General features: G+C 38.4%; 1 protein-coding gene across 1 annotated transcript; it reads right to left on the bottom strand.

Annotated features, from left to right (window-relative positions):
* Window positions 1–434: 434 nt before the first annotated feature.
* On the bottom strand, window positions 435–17,108 carry LOC118852912 (mitochondria localized glutamic acid rich protein). Its single transcript, XM_036762639.1, has 4 exons — window positions 17,024–17,108; window positions 5,620–5,723; window positions 4,317–4,422; window positions 435–910 (listed from the first exon to the last, which is right to left on the bottom strand). Exons 1-4 carry the CDS (start codon window positions 17,106–17,108, stop codon window positions 435–437), a joined length of 771 nt encoding a protein of 256 aa, XP_036618534.1.
* Between the last annotated feature and the right edge of the window lie 5,163 nt (window positions 17,109–22,271).

Raw genomic sequence — 22,271 nt, 5'->3', positions numbered from 1 at the left:
ATTCACTAATTTCACTGACTTGATTTCATATTCAAGAACCACTCTATCCAGGCTCGCTTGACTGAAAGGGATTTAACTATTCGAAATTAAAAGGAATTTGAGGTTGTGTAGATAGCTAATTGTGATCACTTGGAATTTTAAAAAGAAAAACAACCATAGAGCAGATTTTCTCAAGACCTCTCCAGCTCTACTATGTTTCCCTCACTCTCAGAGGAGAAATTGCCTAGGTCATTTACAAATGCATTACCCAAACCCATCAAGTGACTCCACAATTCTTCAAAGCACATCAAAGTGTTGAGAAAGTAACCTTGAATGAACAGTACTTCTTCCTGGAATTTACACATAACTCTCACCCACATTCTGACAACTTTCCTGACCTAGAGGCTTTTCTAGTAGCCTGCAGATACTAGGTGACCCTTTGGGCTCAGGCAGCCTCAGGCCTGGGGAGGGGCTTCTTCCTGTGACTCAGCCTCTGCACTGGTTTCAACTTGTGGGGGAGATTTCTTTTCTTCCTCCAGTTCAGTATCTACAGCTGAGGCTTCCTCGGGCTTAGGAGCTTTGTCACCGGCCTCAGCCTCCTCTAGCACCGCTGCATCTGTCACCTCTGGCCCTGATTCTACACTGACCACAGCACCGTCACCGATCTCTGGACTAGCTCCGACGCTGACTGCTGGAGTCTCCTCTGAGCCAGCTTCAACTCCGACTGCCTGAGTCTCTGAGCCAGCTCCGACTCTGACTGCCGGAGTCTCCTCTGAACCGGCTTCGACACTGACTGCAGAAGTCTCCTCCAGAGCTGCATCTTCCACATCTGGAATTTCTTCAGCTGTCTCCAAACCAGCCTCCAAAGGAGAAGCGTCATTAGGTGCTTCTGAACAGCCTTCATTGGTTTCTGTGGGCTTTACTTCCTCATCTGTTGAGATTCATTTCATTAAAAGACATACAAAAGAAAAAAATAGCAGCAGGAAAATAAAAGCCCAAACCGCCTACTTTCACTACAAATATTGTCAAAGTAATATTTAGTGATGAAAACCTGTTGCTTGTGTTCTGCAAAGATAGAAGATAAAAATGCTGTTACTGAAAATATGATCACTTTAATTCACCAAATTTCCAAGTTGAAAGGGACCTCCAAAATCATCATTCTATCTCCTTCTTCTCTACTTTTGGCACGGGGGGTTCCCCTCCCCCGCCCCATGCATTCCCTCCACTCCCTTGCAGACTTTCTAGTGTCCTTCAGAACACAGCTCTCAGCTGCCATCTCCTATACTAATTGTTTTGCTGATGCCTCCTGATATTATCATGGCTCTCTCCCTCTCAAAATTATTTCAAATGACTTTGTACATACTTTGTGGCAATATTATTGGTCTACATGGTTTATCACCCCATATAGTAGACGATAAACTTTTAATACGCTATAAGTATCTTGAACATGGGCACTACTTTTTGTCTTTATACCAAGGTTCCATCCACATAATGGGTCCTTCATAAGTGTTTATTGAAAGGAATAGAACGGAATCGAGATCACCTCATTCATGGGACTCCATTTTGATGTGGTTTTGTGGGGAAAGCCTTGGACACGAAATTAGGAAGAACTAGCTATGTAACCCCGTCGACAAGTCACCTAACTTTCCTGAACCTCCATTTTCTCATCTGTAAGATGAGGTAGTACCTACCACACAGAGTCGTAATGGGGCCCAAATGAGATAATATATTTAAAGTACTTTACAAACCTTAAATTGGTGTCCCAAAAGACTTAGTACACTTTTAAACTTTAGCTTTATTTAGCTGGAAGATTTATCTAAATCTAAGCTAAGCAAAGCTTAAAGATTTATCTTTAAAATTCCACTAAAGTTTTTTTTCCTTTTGTTCTGTTTCTTATCTCACAACGTGACTAATATGGAAATATGTTTTATATGAGTGCACATATAGATCCTATATCAAATTGCTTACCACCTTAGGGAGGAGGGAAGGAGGGAAGAAGGCAAATTTGGAACTCAAAATCTTATTTTAAAATGATGTTAAAATTGTCTTTCCATTTAATTGGAAAAAATAAAATACTATTTTTTTTTAAATTGCACTGTCTTTTGGAACACTCTGTATAAACATCAAGCTGCTACTATTGTTATTATCCCACACAAGCATCCAGGTAGCTCATTCCATCACTGTACAAAGTAAAAGGAAGGGAGAAGTGTCATTCCCATATTTGTCAGCATAGTGTTTTACAATAAATACTCCATGAATGCTTTTCATTCGTTAACTTATTCATTCTCCCCTCTCCTCTTTCTTAATAATAATACTGTATATTTGTGTAGCACTTTACAGTGCAGGAGAACCATTATCAAGTTGGAATAAAATGTGAATGAAATGATTAGAGAAATGCAAATCAAAACAACTCTTAGGTACCACTTCTCACCTGTCAGATTGGCTAACACAACCAAACAGGAAAATGATAAACGACGGAGAAAATGTGGGAAAATTGGAACACTAATGCGTTGTTGGTGGAGTTATGAACTGATCCAACCATTCTGGAGAGCAATTTGGAACTATGCCCAAAGGGCTATAAAAATGTGCATACCCTTTGACCCTGCAATACCACTTCTAGGGCTGTATCCCAAAGAGATAACACAAGCGGGAAAAGGACCCATATGTACAAAAATATTTATAGCAGCTCTTTTTGTGGTAGCAAAGAATTGGAAATCAAGGGATGCCCATCAATTGGGAAATGGCTGAACAAGTTACGGTACATGAATGTAATGGAATACTATTGTGCTATAAGAAATGAGGAGCAGACGGACTTCATAATAACCTGAAAAGACTTATATGAACTGAAGCTGAGTGAGAGGAGCAGAACCAGGAGATCATTACACACGATTACAGACACATTGTATCTGTGATGTCTAACTCTGATAGACTTGGCTCTTTTCAGCAATGCAAGGTTCTAAGACCACTCCAAAAGACTGATGATGGAAAAAGCTATAAACATCCAGAGAAAGAATTACGGAGTCTGCAGATTGAAAGAAACTATTTGCTTTCTCTTTTGTTTTGTTTTGTTTTGTTTCTTCTTTCTTGTGGTTCATTCCTTTGATTATAATTCTTCCTTACAACTTGACTATTGTGAAAATATGTTTAATATGAAGGTATATATAGAACCTATATCAGATTACACACCCTCTTGGGTGGGGAAGGGAGAGGAGAGAAAGGGGGAGAAAATTTGAAACTCAAAAACTTGTGGAATTGAATGTTGTAAACTAAAAATAAATAAATTTAAAAGGAAAAAATGTGTATGAAAGCAAAGGAATTAATACAAGGCACCAATTCTATCTCACTTGCGTCTTTGTATTGTCAGTGCTTAGTGTAGTCCCTGGCAGACAGTAGGCACTTAAAGGTCCACTGAATGAGTCAAACAAGCATTGATTAAGCACCTGCTATCCACTATACATTGGGAACTAAGCAAGGCAATGGGATAGGAAGACAAAAAAAGACTTCCTGCCTTCCAGCAGCTATATTCTACTGGGGGAAAACAACAGATAACAGATAAGGAAATGTAAAACATGTACAAACCAGTAGGAACTGATTACAAAATCTATTATGATGCAATTGGAATTTGAAAAGAAAAAACGTCACATCTGTTCTTACTGTGGCTATTTCCCCAAACTGATCAGGTTAAAGAGGTGCCATTCAACCTCAAACATCTAAATGACTTTGGAATCTAGTGGGTTCTGTTCAGAAACACAAGCAGACAAAGACAGTGTTGGAATGAAAATGACTTTGTGATAAAACAAAACACCCAACAACTTTGTTCCTTTATCTCAAACTGCTGAGCTAGACAGATATGAATGCCCTGGATTCCATGGACTGAATAAAGTCAAAACCCTGAAAGATAATAGATAATACTTTCAAACACAAAGGAGTCAAAGCAGTTGGTCAGCAATATAGATTCACAGTATCATAGCTCCAGAGCTGGAAAGACCTTAAAGGTCATGCAGTTCAACTCCCTCCTTTTTCAGATAGGGAAATTGAAGCCCAGAGTGATAACATGGCAGTCCAAGGTTGTGCAGGTAGTAAGTGGCAGAGTTGGGATTCAGACCTAGTACCAAACTGAAAGCATTTTTACTCATCAGATTTTACCATCCTAAACACATTTCACTAGGTTTTAAATCATATATATATATTTTTTGTTGTTGAACGAGCAACCTTTCAGTCTCAGATTTTGGATTTCCTCAGGAATGGGAAGCGATGGCAAACAGTCCAATGCACATGCATTTAAAAAATAGGATGTTTTGTGTGTCAGGGTAGATGAAAAGGAAGAAAGCTTTTACCTGGGTGTTGCAGCATCTCTGGTGACTCCCTCATGGTACTTTTCACTTGCATGTTATTGATACGTTCTGTGTACCGAGACTGGTCTGATGTGAATGTCCTGTAAGCCTGAAAGCAAAGGTATACCTGTATTTAATTCCAGAGCTCTTAGAATAAGGATGGTGAGTTCTCATGATATAATTCCCTAGATCTAATCATTAAAAATGGAATATGATTTGGGATGGGTTTCTTGCTTGGAAGAAAAGAGAGGATTAGATACTATGAAATACATGTTCTTTTTTTTTTTTTGCTGCATTTTTTTTTTTTTTGCAGGGGCTGGGTGGGGTAGGGGGAACTCCTGGGTGAAAACTCCCTCCACTTATGCTGACCAACAATTTGTAGTTTATGGTCTTAAAGAGATTTCTGAAGCACTGGGAGGTGAAATGTTTTGCACATGGTCATTTTGTTAAGGTAGGTCAAAGGTAAGACTTGAACCCAGATGTTTCCGACTCTAAGACCAGCTTTCTAGCCTCTGCACCACAATTCTCTCCCTGCAAGAAAATAATGAGCAGGTCATAAGATAGGAAGCTGGAAGGAATCAGGTGCATAGATTTAGAGCTGGAAAGAACCTTAGACACTATCTCGCACCCACCCCATTTTTCAGATAGGAAAATTAAGGCTCAGACTTGCTCAAGATCATATGGGTAGAAAGTAGTAGATCTTGGATTCAAGCCCAGCTCTTCTGACCTCAAATCCAGTAATCATTCCAAATTGCTTTTCAAAGGAAGAAAACTGAAATATTCTACCAAATGAGAATATAAATTGATAAAAATAAGGGAGTGACAACTCAACTTAATAAATCATGTTGAGACCAAAGCATACATTTTCTGATTCATCTATAGTCCTGACTCACAGATTGCCATCTAGAAAAATGCACATTTACAATGCCCCAAGTAGTCAGTCAAATTACTGCTGTCGTGTTCTTTAAACAAATCTGTACGCAATGAGTAACTGAAGCAGTAAGTGCATAGTGATCTTTCCTGATACTAAATTTCCTTCATTTCATATATGGGCTGCCTTCATTCATTTACCTTCATGTTAGACGTATATGACATTAATCCCAATGCAGTTAGAGTTAATATTTGGGATCATGAACATCACAATTTTATAGTCCATAGGAGTGGTCAAACATTGGTCCCTGAGCTTTGTAAAACAAAGATAATTGTGATGCTATGAAACTAGCTTTTACCTGATTACCCCATTGCTTTGCATAACATACATCATCGCCATATATGTCTCATAATATTATAGTTATAAAACACTTACATAATATCCACCAGCACTAAAAGTGACACCAACAAAGAGATAATATATCATGTTTGACCCAGCTAATCCAGGGACTCTCTTAGATGACATCTGGCGAAGGGATGCTGTAAAAAAAAATTTTTTTACATTACTTCCATCACAATGGACAATTTAAAATAATTACATTAAAAAGCACATTAAAATTCAATTCACTTCTCCTGTATTACTGATTGCTTCATTCAAAGATAAGTATAGATGCTTTATTTAAAACCGTTTTATTTCAGTGTAAACAGATTTGCATTTAACACAGAAATGAAACATTTATATGACAAAATATTTCTAATACAACTAAAAAATCAATAGAAAGAGAAGAAACACCAAAGTTCCATCCTACCAATTCCCCTGCAAAGGAAAGAGGCTATAAGAAGCAGGGAAAAAGCAGATTCTGTTGACTACAAAACTATTTTAATGTTATCTTTTAAAATTCACTAAATCACATGATGAACTGTAGTAGCCACAGGATTCAGTTGCTTTCACATTAGGTATCAAAAATATGGATTTTTTCAAAGTCAATCTTACATATAGTTCATAAGAGAAATATAAGAAAAGTCTTGTATAAAGTAATAAAATACATCATCCATGACTTCCTTGGATCAGTGGAAGTAAGCATGTTTTTAAGAAAAATAGAGTTTCTTTTGGAGCTCTAAGTGACATTAGAGGTCATAAAGTCCATCTTCCCCATATCACTGATAATGAAATCAAGGCAGAGATATTATTGACACATAGAATGACATAGCAGTAATGAACCTTAGAAGATCATCTAGGCCAATACTACCAATTTATAGAAGAGAAAACTGTAGTGCAGCTAAGTTAAGGGACGTGGCCAGGATCACATAGCTTGTTTACTGTAGAAGTGGGCCTAGAACCATTGGGAATCTGCTTATTCCCAGTCTGATGCTATCTCTCTCTCTTTGGTAATTAAATTTACATATATATATATATATATATATATTCATATGTCAAATATCAGAGTATGAGAAGAAACCTTTCCCCATTTTTTTTTTTGCAGAGGTGGTGCCATGTGTATAATATCATTGCATATAATGTCAGGTTTTTTTGTTTTTTGTAAATAATGTCAGATTTCCCCCCACATGTTGGTTGGTTTTGCTGAACTATTTTCTTCCTCTTTTTTTATTCTTTATTGATAAGCGATGGCTTACTGGGAGAAAGTAAGGGAGAGATGTGATGGGAAATGTTGCAGGTGATATAAAAACAAAAGATATTAAAATATTTTTTAAAAAAATTGTAATAAATAATTTGAAGTTTATGGTTTGCATATGATCTCATTTTGGTTATTAGAATGTTTTTGTTGGTGGCAACTGTTTATATTACATATATGCATTTCTATATATTCATATGCAAAAAAAAAGTGGGGAAAGGTTTCTTCTCATACCTCTCCTCTGGGGCAAGCTTGGTCCTTACAGTTTCACAGTATTCAGATAAAATTGTGTTGTCATTGTTTTACTTTCCACTTACATTATGATAGTTATTGTGTATAATGTTTTCCTGGCTCTGCTTCTTTCACTTTGAATCCATTCATATAAATCTTCCTGTATAAAGTGCTTACCTGTGTTCATTTTATTCCTAAGTTCTTAGAGCTACCGTTTTATAATGCTTGGAGGTTTGCGAAGCAATTTCCTGATATCACCTCGCTTTATTCTCACAAAAAATCTGAGAGGTGGGTGCTATAATTATTCCCATTTTACAGAAGAGAAAATGGAGGATGAAGAAGTTAAAGTGACTCATCCAGGGTCACAGAGCTAGTAAATGTTCAAGATCTGATTTTATTTCAGGTCTTCCTGATTCCAGGTCCAGCACTCTTTCCACAGCACCACCTAGCTATCTATCAGAATTTATTGAGTAGGATAGAAAACAATCAATCTCTGTTCATATTGTGAATTTTTATATTTGTGCTCCCTGTTAGCATGATTGCAACTCTAGCATTTTTGGATTCACTTGAATAGTAAATATTGTTCTAGATTCATTTTGATTCTATTTGTGTCTTTGCCTTTTAGAGTGCTGCAGTAGATAAGAGCACTGGGCTTGAAAGGCAGGAAGTTCTTAATTCTAAATCTAACCTCAGATACTTGATAGCTGTGTGACCCTGGGCAGGTCACTTAATCTCTGTCTACCTCAGTTCCCTCCAATTATTATTGGAGATAATAATATCACTTACTTCATAGGGCTGTTATGAGAATCAAATAGTATATTAGTTATAAAGTTCTTAGCATAATGCCTGGCACATAGTAGGTGCTTAAATATTTATTCTCTTTGCCTTTCCCCATATGTGTTTCTTGTGAGCAACAGATTATGGGGTTTACTCTTTTATGAATCAATTATGTCCCTATGATTAGTTTTGCTTAGACTACTTTGATACAACTCTATTTTCACAAATTATTTTCACCCTTTTCTCCCCTGCCTCTATTCCCACTATTAACCTTTTTCCTGTTTTATCATTTTATTTAAATTATTCTTTTTTTCCTTAATTGTTTATTTCTTCCTCTTTTTTCCCCTTGCTTTCCCCCCTCTCAGTTCAAAACCTTCCCTAATTTTCTTTTTTTTTGAAAGATGTAAGTGCAGTTACAATCTGTCCCTCCCATTGGCCCCCAATGAACTAAAAATAAAAATAAAACCAAATTTCCTCATCAAAACCTGCGCAGTCCAGCAAAACAAATTCCCACATTGGCCATGCCTAAAAATAAAAGTTTCTCTCTGAATTTTAAGTTCATCACTTCTCTGGCAAAAGGTGAGTGGCAGGTTTCCTCCTTAGCCTTCTGTACTGAATAGTACTCTACTAGTGTGAACAGGCAGTTTTCAAGGGAAGAAATTCAAGCTATCACCTGTCACCTGAAAAATAAATGTTCCAATCACTAAAAATGTAATTAAAGAAATACAAGTTAAAGCAACTCTAAGTTTCTACCACACATTCAGCAGATTGGCAAAGTTGACAAAAAAGGAAAATGACAAATGTTGGAAGGGGACATTAACGCATTGTCGATGGAGCTATAAATTGGTCCAGCCATTCTGGAAAACATTTAGAACTATGGTCACTAAAATGTGTACTCCCTTTGACCCAGAAATACCATTCTTAAGCCTATACACCAAAGTGATCAAAAAGAGGAAAAGGACCAATGTGTTGAAGAGAATTTATAGAACTTCTTTTTGTATGTGCAAAGAACTACTAAAGGGGTATCCATAAACTAGGGAATACCTGAACAAATTATGTTATATAGAAGACACAAAGTGAGCAGAACAAAGGGGACTATTAATACAATAAGAAAAATACAGTAAAAAGAAACAACTTTGAAATATTTAAGAGCTCTGATCCATGCAATAACTAACTACATTTGCAGCAGACTGATGATGAAGCAGGCTACCCATCTTCCCACAGATAATGGACTCAAGGTGCGGAATGGGACACACATTTTTGGATATGGCCAATGTGGGGATTTGTTCTATTTGACTAAGCATATTTGTTTTTTCTTTCTTTCCTTCTTTCCTTCCTTCCTCCCTTCCTTCCTTCTTTCCTCCCTCCCTTCCTCCCTCCCTCTTTCTTCCTTTCTTCTTTCCTTTCTTTCTCTCTTTCTTTCTCTCTTTCTTTCTTTCCTCCCTTCTTTCCTTTCTCTTTCTTTCTTTCTTTCCTTCTTCCTTCCTTCCTTTCTTTTTCTTTCTTCCTTCCTTCCTTTCTTTACATCTTTCTTTTTTCTTCCTTCCTTCCTTTCTTTCTTTTCTTTCTTTTTTCCTTTCCTTCTTCCTTCCTTCCTTCCTTCCTTCCTTCTTTCCTTCCTTCCTCCCTTCCTTCCTTCTTTCCTCCTACCCTTCCTCCATCCCTCTTTCTTTCTTCCTTCCTTCCTTTTCTTTCTTTCTTCCCTTCCTTCCTTTGTCTTCCTTTCTTTCTTTCCTTCTTCCTTCCTTCTTTCCTTCCTTTCTTCCTTCCTTCCTTTACATCTTTCTTTCTTTCTTTTCTCTTTCTTTCTTTCTTTCTTTCTTTCTTTCTTTCTTTCTTTCTTTCTTTCTTTCTTTCTCTCTCTTTCTTTGTTTCTTCTTTTCTTCTTTTCCTGGGGTTTTGGAGAGGATAAGAGTACCAGGAGGGGAAGGGAGAGAGAATAACTGCTTGTTAATTGAACAAGAATAAAATAAAATAAAAATTTTAAATTGCCTCTTCTCTTCTTTGAAATTCTTATGTTTGCTCATTTTCTTTTTTTTCTATGCTCTTTTCTAAAGAAGATTTTTTTTTGGTTTGTTGTATTTATTAGTTATCTTCCTTTCTTATTTATTCTAACATGTTATTTTCTGATTTGTGGTCTGTACCCCTTTTTATTCTTTTTTAATCTCTTTGGGTTCACCATCTAGTTAAAGCTTCTAAAGTATCCAGTTTGAGCTTCCTCCTAACTCATTTTGATGTTATCGCCTTCAATTGATTTTGCTCATGATGCTTCTCCCCGTTTTATTGCTCAGTCACAGAAGTATTAGTTTGTTGGGGAAATAATACAAATAGAAGCAGGTCCCCGTGGTAGAAATCGCCATGTCCTAAATCTTGCAGTCCAAATCTACCCCTCTGCTCGTCTTTCCATTGACTATGCTAGCTCGCCTCTGTGTCCACCTCGGCCCTCAAAGCTTCTGGTGCCAGTGGCCCCTTGGAGCTCACATATTTCTGTTTTCTGGGCTAGGAAATTTTTCATGGAGGCACACTCAAAAAGAAAGTCATTACCTGATGTACTAATTCCACTCAGATCAAACCCATCATGAGGTCACCATTTCTCACTGCAGGCATATGTATCTTCCCTCATGAGAATATTCTTCAGTGAAATCTCCCCTTCCCCTTTAGTTTGAGATCCCCCTTTCATTTCCTAGTTTCAATCCTTCTCTTCTGCTATGCTCCTATTGTGTTACAACCTTCTAGTTGAGAGGTTATAGGCTTTGTCACCCCTTCCCTGTTCATCCATGGACTTGATAAGGGTACGTCACTCATTCTTCTCTGTCCTTTCTCTTCCTTCTTCCCATTTATGAATCTTTCTTCTCTGGAATTTTGTCTCACAAAATACATTAGTTCTCCTGTATGGGAATTACAGGGTTTATTCTATTACTCTTCAGTTCTACTCCTCCACCATCACTTCTTCTATTTCTTTAAAATCAGTTTGCATCTGTATTACCTTTATGTTTTTTTAACCTTTTAAAGATGCCTCTTTTTTGTAATTGTTTTTATCCCATAAGTCATAATTTTATCCCATAAGTCTCTTTTTAAAAAAAAAATAACCTCTAAACATAGTGCAATTTACTTCATGAATTAGTATTTGCTTGATAATTGCACTTATTTACATTTTTTGTTTCTTTTGTTTTGCAAGTCAAATATCCCGCTCATTTCTATGCCCTGTTTGTTTGTTTTTTTATTTTTTGAGGCAATCAGGGTTCAGTGACTTGCCCAGGGTCACATAGCTAATCAGTGTCTGAGGCCAGATTTAAACTCGGTTCCTCCTGGCTCCATAGCCATTGTTCTATCCACTTAGCCACTTAGCTGCCCCTATGCTTTGGTTTTTAAATTTTTTGTTTTTGTAGGAACTCTTTTGCAGGAGTGCCTCTTTTTGTTGAACTTTCCTCTTTTTGCAATGATATTTAGCCCTACATTTGCTGGGCATGTCATTTGGAGTTACAGATTGAGCTCCTTTGCTTTTTGGAATATAGTAATATTCCATTCCTTTCTGAAGTTGGGGAGGTGGTACAGAAAAGCTTGTGTTACTCAAATTTCCTTTTCTTTGTATTTAAAGGTCTTTCTCTTTGCTTGCTTGAATTTGTTGTTTGTCATTAGAATTATTACATTCGAGCACTGTGTCTTGGAGTTTGAAGCATAGGGTTGTTTATTTTCTGTAGACAAACTGTATTCTTTCAAAGGGGCTTTGTTTTGTATATTCAAAACTTATAGGCAGTTGTCTTGTACTATTTCTTGCATAATGGTGTTCAGGGTTTTTTATTTGTCATGTTGTTCTAAGAGATAAGACCCTATACATCCTGCCTTTGGGGTCAATGACATTAGTTTGTATAGAAATCCCATGTTCTTTTATTGTTACTATCTTTTGGTTACCTTCTGCCAGATTTTTCTCCATTTAATTATTTTTGCATTCCAAATCTGTTAAACTCTGTTTTACTTTTTTTGGAGAAAATCTCTACTATGTATTCAGTTTTTTCCTGTTCCTAATGAGAATTTTTTATTTCTATATTTAGACCTATAATTTCTGATATATATATGTATGTATATATGTACATGTGTGTATTTAGTTAGCACTAATTTCTTATATTATAAATTTAATTCCTCTTTTGAACCCTTCTAGAATTTCTTATTTTTACAAGCTCTCTTGGGATTTACAGTTCTATATTTCATCAAACATTGGTTCCCTTTCCTTTGTCTAATAATATTTCTTAAGATAGCTTTATAATAAAAAAGATAACTTTGTAATCTCTGTTTTTTTGTTTTGATTTGTAACTGCAAAGAGGTTATTAATAATGATAATAGTAACAAGTATTTACTTTAACATAAAAGTATTAAGTTTGTGGTTTTGGATATTTTCTACTGAATTATTTGCACTTTGAGTTTTTGCTGAGTTTGTTAATGTTTCAATATTTTTTTCTTTATCTTTCCCCATCACTCACTTTATGGTTTCCTCCTCCACCGCTGCTCCCCCCCCCCTCCCCTCCTCGGCTGCCTGTGTTAGTCTACACATCCCTAGGGTTGGACTGCAAAGCTGTCTCAACCTTCTCTCATGGTAGAAGACTAATAATGTTCACTGGCCTGGATCCTTACCATTATCAGGGCCTAGAGGGACAGACTCATCTATAAAATGAACTGATTGGACCCAATGGCCTCCCAAGTCCCTTCTAACTCTGGCATCATATACCCTACAACTGGATTAAAGCTGGGTTTCAGTCTCCATTCCTGCAGGCATGAGTACAGCTGTTCATTCTAGCCCCTGCTCCATGTCCTTTTTTGGCTCATCTCCTTTCCTTCTGTGGGTTGTATCACTGAATGCACCTTTCTGCAGTCCAAAGGCAAGATGTTGAAGGTGTTATAGGCAAAGTCTCTGCAGCCTTAGGGGGTTGTTAGCCGAGGGGGTCACATCAGACATAAGCCCATTGGCTTTCCACTCCCCTTCCCTCAACTCCTCCTCGTGACGGGGCAGAATCAATATCTGCAGCTTGTTGCTAGTGGATAGTTGCTAGTGGTGGGAATGAGTGAGATGTATAGACAGTCTGTGAAGCAAAAAGAGATCCCAGTACTTAGGCCCATACATAAGTCTGGAGTTGGTTTGTGTGGTTCCTGCCAGGAGCTGAGGTTGTGTGGGGAGGGTTCGAGAGGAACCAACTTAAGGATGTGTGGTTTCTCCTGTTAATTTCTTGTTGGGGTTCTCCCTGTTTTATCTTGTGTCCATAACTGTAATTGCTCCACATTTGTGACATATTCCATTATGGTAGAGTTTCTGAGAGTTAATGGTGTCTGGGGAAAGCGTCTAGTCAGCTATCTTGTTGAGCTACAATTTGTTTTTTAAATGTTTATATTGGCTTAACAAAAACATTTTGTTTGCTTCGGAGTTTTCTGATCTTTTTTTTCTTCTATGCATTTTTTTTTCAGATTTTGTTGATGTTAGGGTTATTTTCATCCCTACTTACAGTTACAGTCATTATGTATGCTATTGGTCTGCTTTAAAGGAATGAAGATTTGATTAAAGACTGAATCCTAGCCTAGGTCCTGACCCCATGAGTATGAGGTCAAGGACCTGATCATATCGGGGACTCCTTCCCAGGCTTCAGGGATGCTTCCAAATGAAAGTGTCCCAAATAGCCTCCATTATCTCTTTTCTTTACACAGAATGGCTCTCTTTTCTTTGCACTGTGTTTTCTTTTGAATCTACAATTCTTGGAAGGATGAGAGAAACAAGGCTGTTGTAAATAAAGCCTTAACTATTAAATTGATGGAAAGGTTCCTGCTTTACGTTTTGGGTTTATTTAGAGGGGTTTTTCAATTCAATGAACATTAAATACTATGATGCACCAGGTGCTAGGGTTATAAAATTAAAAATTTAACAATCCTTGCACCCAGGGAGCTTACTGGAGTGGGGGGAACATAACACATTGGTAAATAAGTAAAGACAAAGTAAATACAGAATAATTTCAGAAGAAACTCCCAACTGAGGAAATTAGGAAAGATCTTTTGTAGAAGGTAGAGCTTGAGTTCAGTCCTGGAGGGATGAGGGTGTCCAAGGGCTGGGGTGGAACAGACAGCCCGTACAGAGGCTCTGAGACAGTGATGAAATGTCTCCTAGGGGAGTTTGAAAATCAGCTCCAATGTTTACATATTCCTTTGGTTTCTCAGGCATGAACACTAGCACTGATCAGCTTTTATGAAGGAAAGGACTCCTATTAAGAAATGAAAGGGAAATAAGTCCTTATAGCAAGTGAAGCTACGCTGCTGAGGTGGGTTAAACTAAATAACTTACATCCCCAGATAAATAAAACAAATGGCTTAGTTAATTTAGCTAATAAACTGTTTCCTTAATTTTAAATTAATTCATTTTACACTTTAATTTCCTTAGTTTTAAAAATGAGGACCCACAGTCTAACCTGAGATATCAGTCAAGAGTAATCTCTTTAATGCAGAAAGTTGCCCAGTTAGCTGATCAGAGCTTTGTTGCATAGACATAAAACAGGTGTGAGACTATAGAAAGGCAACCTGAGGGTTTTGTTGCCTCTGGAGAGATGTTCATTTTTTACTAGAAGTTAGGAGCACATGTTTGAAACAAACACTTTATACAAAATTGTTATTCAAAACCCAGCCCCAAGTTATGTGCTTATCTGTGTTTGCGTTCTCAGCTTCTCTGTCCATCTGAGTTGCTCTCTCTCTCTCTCTCTCTCCCCCTCCTCCCCCCTCCTTCCCTTCCTTCCTCTCTCCTTCCTTTTCTCTCTGTCTCTCTCTTTCTGCACCCCTTCTCCCTCTCTTCCCTTTCTCCCCTTCTCTTTGCTCTCTCCCTCTCTTCCTCCATGTCTTCCCTCTATCTCCTTCTCTTTCCCCTCTCTTCCTCTCTCCACTCCCTTCTCCCTATCTTCTTCTCTCTCTTCCCTTTCTCCCCTTTCTTTCCCCTCTGTCCCTTTCTCTTGCCTTGAGATCAGAACTGTTTCCCTTCTGTCTTTGCAAATATCTTGGTACCTTTTTGGTGCCTAGCACAGTGTCTGGCAGATACATAACGAATGTTTTTTGAATGAATGAAGCAAATAAACAAGGAACACAAAGGTACCACCTGGATCATCTATCCATCTTTCTATTTCTTCCTTTCCTCCACCAGAATTGTGGATTTGTAAAGAAACAAGATCAGAGTTCTCTAGTTTCTGCAGCTACAAGAGATAAATTTTCCATTACTTTGGCCTGCAGGCAGGCAGTGAATGCCCTGATCATATGTGACACATAGAAAGCAAAAATCTCCTGCCAGAATGCCCTTCTTGTACAGCAGCTGTGGATGGCTTTGCCCAGAGCCCCAGCTCACCACCACCATCATCACCAGCCTACTTCTTTCTCTTTCAGCACCTTACTCTATAGATGTCAACAAAGGGTAGGGAAGCCTTAACCTTAGAGTTAGCAACAGGATATGATCCTGACCCTCAAAAGCCAATGACGTTGGTGTCCAACAAGTTGCTTTCAGTGATTCATGAGGACATCTGCAGGGCATCTAGGGGATCAGTTAATTAAGTAGGATCTTAGAATCATCTAAGATCTAAGGAACTAAGGAACCTTAGAAGCCATCAACTACAACTCCCTCATTTATGAAGGAAGAAACTGAGACCCACCCAAAATGGTTAAGGGGCTTGCTCAAGATTACAATAGACAGCCTAGAAAATGGCAGTCAAGATTCAAACCCGGTCCTCCTGCTCCAGATTCAGCACTCTTTCCATGGAGGTTGGGAAAGTGATCCCTTTTAACTGAGCCTGGAGAACAGACTGTTAAATGAAGAGATGTTTGAGGCCACCTCATCCAATTCTCTCCCTTTACAGATGAGGAAAAAGGATTCTTTATATTGTCCAGGATAAATTATTATGCTACTTAAATCCAACCCTATGTGATTGGAGGCAGTTTGTACCCAGAAGATCCCCTGACCCCAGTTAAATATCCAAGAATGCTAGAGACGGCTACAAGGTATTTCGGGTTCCCCCAGGTCCTGAATACCCAAAGCATTCTCGTTTTGGATTACCACACCTAGGACTTGGGATAGGTCCACCCAAGCTTGTATTTTGGCTTCCCTTGGGTTTTGGCTTCACCCAAATTCTACTGAACATTTATAGTTCTATCTCAATCCACCTTACTTTCAAGCTGTTCTCTTGGTAAAATTGCTTACTGCCTTTGTGGGCCCCCAAGTGGGCGCCCTTGTCTAAATCCTATATAAATGTAAACCTTTCAGAGCCTGGATGAGAGAGGGAGCCACACATCCTTTCCAGCTCTCTCTCTCCTCTACCAAATGACCTAATAAACTGCTTTATAAACCTTTTTCAGATTTTGGGGTCTGTTCTACTGAACAACAAACTGAAGTTGAAAGAGGAGTGAGTTGCCCAAGACTACATATTTAGCCAGTCACAGAAATTCAAATCAAGGTCCTCTACCCAAACCTACGGTGGGTGCCCTCCCTTAAACAATTGCATCACAGTGCTTGCCAAAGCAGCATAGCTGACTAGAAATGGTTTCTAACTAACGGTCCAGTTAAGGCGGCTATTCTGTGATTGTAGCCACACAAATATAATAATAGCTGGCATTTATACAGCCCTTAGTACCCAGAGCTCTAGATTCGGAGTTGGAGGCCCCGGCTTGGAATCTTGGCTGTAAACTTAACAGCTGTGTAGCTGTAGATCTCTTAGAACCTCAGTTTCCTCATTTGTAAAATTAGGTTGGACTAGACTTCGAAGTTGCTTTCTAGATCTAAAGCTATGATCCAATATTATTTCCCCACATCTGCCCCGACTCCCAATCCCTGAGGCAAATCGTGCAACATAAGTGGAGGAAGGAAACTGGGGTCGGTCTTTACTTCTGACGGTCTCCAAGCTTTCAGCGCAGCTTTCCTGTGTGCTGGACTGGGGCGTCCCCAAACACTGGGTAACTTCGCTCCCCTTTCTCTTGCTTCTACTAGCCGGGCTCGAACGCAAGATCCGATAATAAAGGAGGGGATCATATGTGCTTGGGGGAGGCCATAACTAAACTTCCCAGAACGTATGGCGTCCTGCGCCCTGAGTCGACCGTTCATCCACCTCCACATACCCAGTCTGACAGTCCGACGGCTCCCAGCATCCTGGCTAGTCGAGGCTCCCTGCACTCTGGGGCCACACCGCGCGCACTCACCGTGCTTCCAGAGCAGTGGGGGGCTGGAAGGAGGGGTCCTCAGGGGTAAAGTCAGAGTCTTGCCAACAGCCCTGCGGAGATACATGGTACCGGTCGAGAGCACCCCTGTCTCACAGTGCGGAGGAGCGTCCCGCTCAGGGGAACCACCCAAGACCGTGGGCTGCCCGGTCCCGCCCCCAGGAGGAGCTCGGACTCACAGCCACTGGTGGTCCAGCCCCCTTCTCAGTGGAACCCGGAGCCTAGAGTAAGAGACGTCCCATGGCAAATTGATACTCTGCTCTTCCAAGGGCTAGTTCCGGAGCCAATTAAAAGCGATGCCGCGGGCACGCTGTCTGTGTGAGTTAATTCCGGTTACTTTCCACCCTTTTCAGAGTAGGCTAGGCAGTTTTCAGAATGTCAGGTTATGACAACATCCAAGTGAAAGAAATGGAAAATGGTCTATCACTTGTCACATACAATTTAAATCCTCCATATCTTTCCTCAACCCCACATCTAAAAAATCCTAAAGAGGGACACTAGGGCCTTAGCACGAGGGAGTTGTCAGACCCAAATCAAATGCACATGACGTCAGGGAGTATTCTCCTTCTATCTACTCAAAACAAGCATTTATCAAGTGCTTACGTTCCAGGCTAGAGCCAGTTTGGCTTAGTGGATAGAGCCGGTCTCAGAGACTGGAAAATCTGCATTGAAGCCCCACCTCCCACACCTATTGGCTATGTGACCCTGTTCAAGTCACTAAACATTTCATTGACCCCAAGCAACTCTAACACCCGACTTGGCGGAGCAGGAACCTATTTGCATTCGTAGAGGGAGTTCGAACATCCATGAAATCATAGGTTGGGAGACAGGGGGCTCGCATTAGGTGCTGGGTATATAAATACAAAAGAAAGCAGTATTTACCCTCTAGGAGATTTCGTTTCTATCTACAAGATTAAAATTCCAGTGTCTGTAGGAGGAAAAAACACTTCTCTATTGTTCTGGACAAGTCAAATAAATATTCCCATGAATAGGAAATGCTAGACTGTTGGCTTCACATCTAGCCTCCTAACTTGTCTTGAATGATTTCAGTATAGTTTGGGTATAACAAATATGGTCATTTATGCCTTTAAAGGCAGAATAGTGTAGTAGATAACGACATTGGATTTGGAGTCAAGAAAATTTGGGTTCAAATTCTCCTGCTGACACACTTACTGTCTGTGTCACTCGAGGTAAACTACTTAAGTTGGCTGTGCCAACTCGTTAATAAAATGAGAGTGTTGCAATCTTTTAAGGTTCTCTCCAGTCCTAAATCTATGATCTTACAACTGAATTATTTTCATAGCTTCAATAAATATGGCAATTTATTCCTTTTATGATTTCTGCTTATGCTTGCAATATAGTTTGAGTAAATATGATAATTTATGACTTCAATGATTTCAGAATCATTTGAGTAAATAAGGTAATTTATGCCTGCAAAGATTTTGATATAGTTTAGGTATAGGAAATAGGGCATGTATGCCTTCAATGATTTCAGCATAGTTTGGATACAGTAAATGTAGTGATTTATCCCTTCAGTAATTTTGGCATAGCTGAATATAATAAATAATAACAGCACATAAATAATAGAAAAATTTAGCCTTTCAATGATTTCAGCATAGCTTCAGTAAATATAGTTATCTATGCCTTTAAAGATTTCAGCCTGGTTTGAGTACAGTAATCACAGTAATTTATGCTTTCAATGATTTCAGTATAGTCTAGAGATAGTAAATATGGCAATTTATGCTTGCCTCTGTGTGACTTTCTAAATCACTAGATTCTAAACTACTTGAAGGCAGGGACTACCTTATACATCTTTGTTTTCCCCATGGCACCCAGCACAGTATCTTGCACAGATATGTTTAATATTAAGTTTAATATTTATAGAATAAATGCAAAGTCTTTAATTTCTGAACCTAATATTCTCAAAGACTAAAAAATACAGCATACAAACACACACATATACACACATAAATGCAACACATACAACCATAGTATAAAACCCTGGTCAGAATTAGCTTTTTAACACTCCTGAAAACAGAAAGTTCAGCAAATTCAGTGGAGACCAAAATTTCAACCTAGATGACCTACAGGTGGTCAAGGGGTAAAAGCATAGAATCTTTAAATGCCTTTACCAAGAAAAGTCTGAAGTCCTTCAAATACTAGACTAGGAATTATAGAGCTAGAGCTGGAAGGAACCTCAGAAGTCCTCCAGTCCAACCTTTTCATTTTACAGAAAGGGAAACTGAGGCCCTGGAAGGTAATGGGAACTCGTCCTAGCTCAAACAGATAGCAAGTAATAGAGGCAAGATTTGAGCCTAGGCCCTGACCCCTAATCAAGTGTGAGATTTCTACTCTAACATGATTTATCCATAGGAGTTGATACACGATCTGATTGGCAATATGTGCAGTCCCTTGGAAACTCTCAAGCATCCATTCCAACAGGGCCTTGAGGGGTTAGAGGATTAGCTGCCAAAGCAGGTTGGCAAAATCTAGCTTTCCTTTCACTGAAGCTTAATTATTACCACCATAATAAAACGAAATGCATCTTTGAAACTTGGCCTGGTTGTCAGGGAAGCATTTTAGTCAAATGTAGCAAATCATATGGCTGATTGTACAATTTCCTTTGACAGTCTCTGTGTCTTTGCGCTAGGTTTCTCTCTCATGCCTGGGATATTTTGCCGCTAGACTTCTGTTTCTTGGAATCTGCTCTGGCATCCAGTGTCCTTTACCTCAGCCTGAGGTGGGGAGAGTTAGTCAGAGGATGGATGGGTATGAAATTGTACTTTATTCCAGAGCAGATCCCACTTGATGAGGTCCAGTTGAGGGACTCACAGCTTACCTACAAGGGCTTCCTGGGTGACTGGTTAGGCCTGTCAGACAATATTCTATGCCACAGGTCCATGGTGACCAGTGAAAAAGGGAAGGGAAGGGAATAAACATTTATATAGCACCTTCTAAGTGCCAGGCGCTGTGCTAAGTGCTTTTACAAGATCAGAAAACCTACTGTGAAATTTCTGAACTGAAAAGCTTCTGTACAAACAAAATTAATGCATCTGGATTAAAAAGGTAGTGGTTGAATGGGGGAAATATCTTTGTTATCAAAATTCTCAGGTAGGGTTTCGTATATATACATATATACATAAGCAACACATATAGATGCCTATATATGTATACTTAAGATGAAAAGCCATTCCCAAGTAGATAAAAGGTCAAAAGATAAGGAATACTCAAAAGATTGCAAACTATTAACAACCACTATGAAAGAATGCTCTAAATTACCAATAATAATAATAGCTAACATTTCTATCACATTTTGTGCCAGGCACTTAACAATTATCATCTGATTTTATCCACGTAGCAACCCTGTGAAATAGGTGCTATTATTATCATCCCCATTTTATGGATGAAGAAACTGAGGTTAAGTGATTTGCACAGGGCCACATAGCCAGTGTGTGAGATGGGACTTGAACTCACCTTCCTGACTCTAGTCCCAGCACTCTATCCAATGCACCACCTAGCTGCTTCAAATCTAAACAACCCTGAGATTTGACCTCACAAGCAGCAAACTGGAAAAGGTAACAAAAGACAGGAGGGTTGTGAGAAAATAGGCACAAGACATTCTTTGTAGAGCTTTGAATTAGTACAACCATTTTGGAAAGCAACTTGGAATTATGCAGATAATTGCATATTATCTGGACTAAAATGTCCATTCTCTAACCCAGAGATTCCATTCCTGTGTATATACATGAAGAAAGTTACTAGTAAGAAAAAGTCTATTTATACAACAATTTATTTATAATAGCTTTTTTTTTTGTGGTAGCAAAGGACTGGAAACAAAGTGGATACCCATTTACAGAGGGATGGCCAAACAAATGGCAATACGTGAATGTAATGGAATATTTCTGTGCTGTAAGAAATGATGAGTATAATGAATACAGACAATGATGGACTCATATGATCTGATGCAGAGTGAAGTAAGCAGAGCCAAGAATTCAATATACATATTGACTATAACAATGTAAATGAAAAGAACAGTAACCACAAATCAAAAGCAAATGTTGCAAATTTATAAAGAACAAACATAGCCCTACAGAAAAGATAACAAGACACCTCCTACCCCATTCCTTTGCAGAAATAAAAGAGTGAATCAGTGGAACAGAAGAGACATACAATACGTGATAGTAAATGATTATAGTGACCTTGTGTTTGAGAATTGTAAAGATTTAAGCTTTGGGGATAAGACTTCACTATTTGGTAAAAAAAAAAAAAAAATTCCTGGGAAAACTGGAAAGCAGTCTGGCAGAAATTGGATATAGACTAACATATTACATCATTTACCAAGATAAGGTCAAAATGGATATATGACCCAAATATGAAGGGAGATATCATAAGTAAATGTGAAGACCACAGAACATACTATCTCTCAGACTTATGATAGGAGAATTTATGAATAAGAGAGAACATTGTGAGATACAAAATGGATAATTTTGATTGCCTTAAAAAGTTTTGTACAAATAAAACTGACGTAGCCACTATTAGAAGGAAAGCAGAAAATTGGGGAATAGAATTTTATAGGGTTTCTTGGATAAAGGTCCCATCTTAAATATAGAGATTTTTGTCAAATTTATAAGAATATGAGTCACCAAAGCTATATATAGTCACATAAAAAATGCTTTAAATCATTATTAGAGAAATCGAAATTAAAACAACTTTAGATATCACTTGCACCTATCAGATTAGCCAAAATTATAGCAGGGGAAAATGACAAATGTTTAAGGAGAGATAGAAAAATTGGGACACTAATAAACTGTTGGTGGAACTGTGAACTGATCTAATCATCTTGGAGAACAATCTAAAATTATGTCCAAAGAGTTATAAAACTGTGTATACCTTTTGGCCCAGAAGTACCACTATTATGTCTGTTTCCCAAGGTGATCAGTGAAAAAGGAAAAGGACCTTATGTTCTAAAATATTTATGGCAGCTCTCTTTTGGTGACAAAGAGCTGGAAAGTGAAGTAATGGCTCAATTTCAGTTGACGAACTTGTTTAGAGAAGTTGTGGTATACGCTTGTGATGGAGTATTACTGTGCTGTAAGAAATGAATAGGTTGGTAGTAGAAAAACATGGAAAGACTTGCATGAAATAATAAAGTGATAAGAGTAGAACCAAGAGAATGTTGTATACAGTAACAGAAACATTGTTTGAAGAATAAATGTGAACAATTAAGTTA

The sequence above is a fragment of the Trichosurus vulpecula genome, chromosome 6, assembly GCF_011100635.1.
Source record: "Trichosurus vulpecula isolate mTriVul1 chromosome 6, mTriVul1.pri, whole genome shotgun sequence".
In the NCBI taxonomy this organism is placed as follows: Eukaryota; Metazoa; Chordata; class Mammalia; order Diprotodontia; family Phalangeridae; genus Trichosurus; species Trichosurus vulpecula.
Note: the sequence above shows the minus strand (reverse complement) of the source record. Positions and strands in the feature narration are given on the sequence as shown.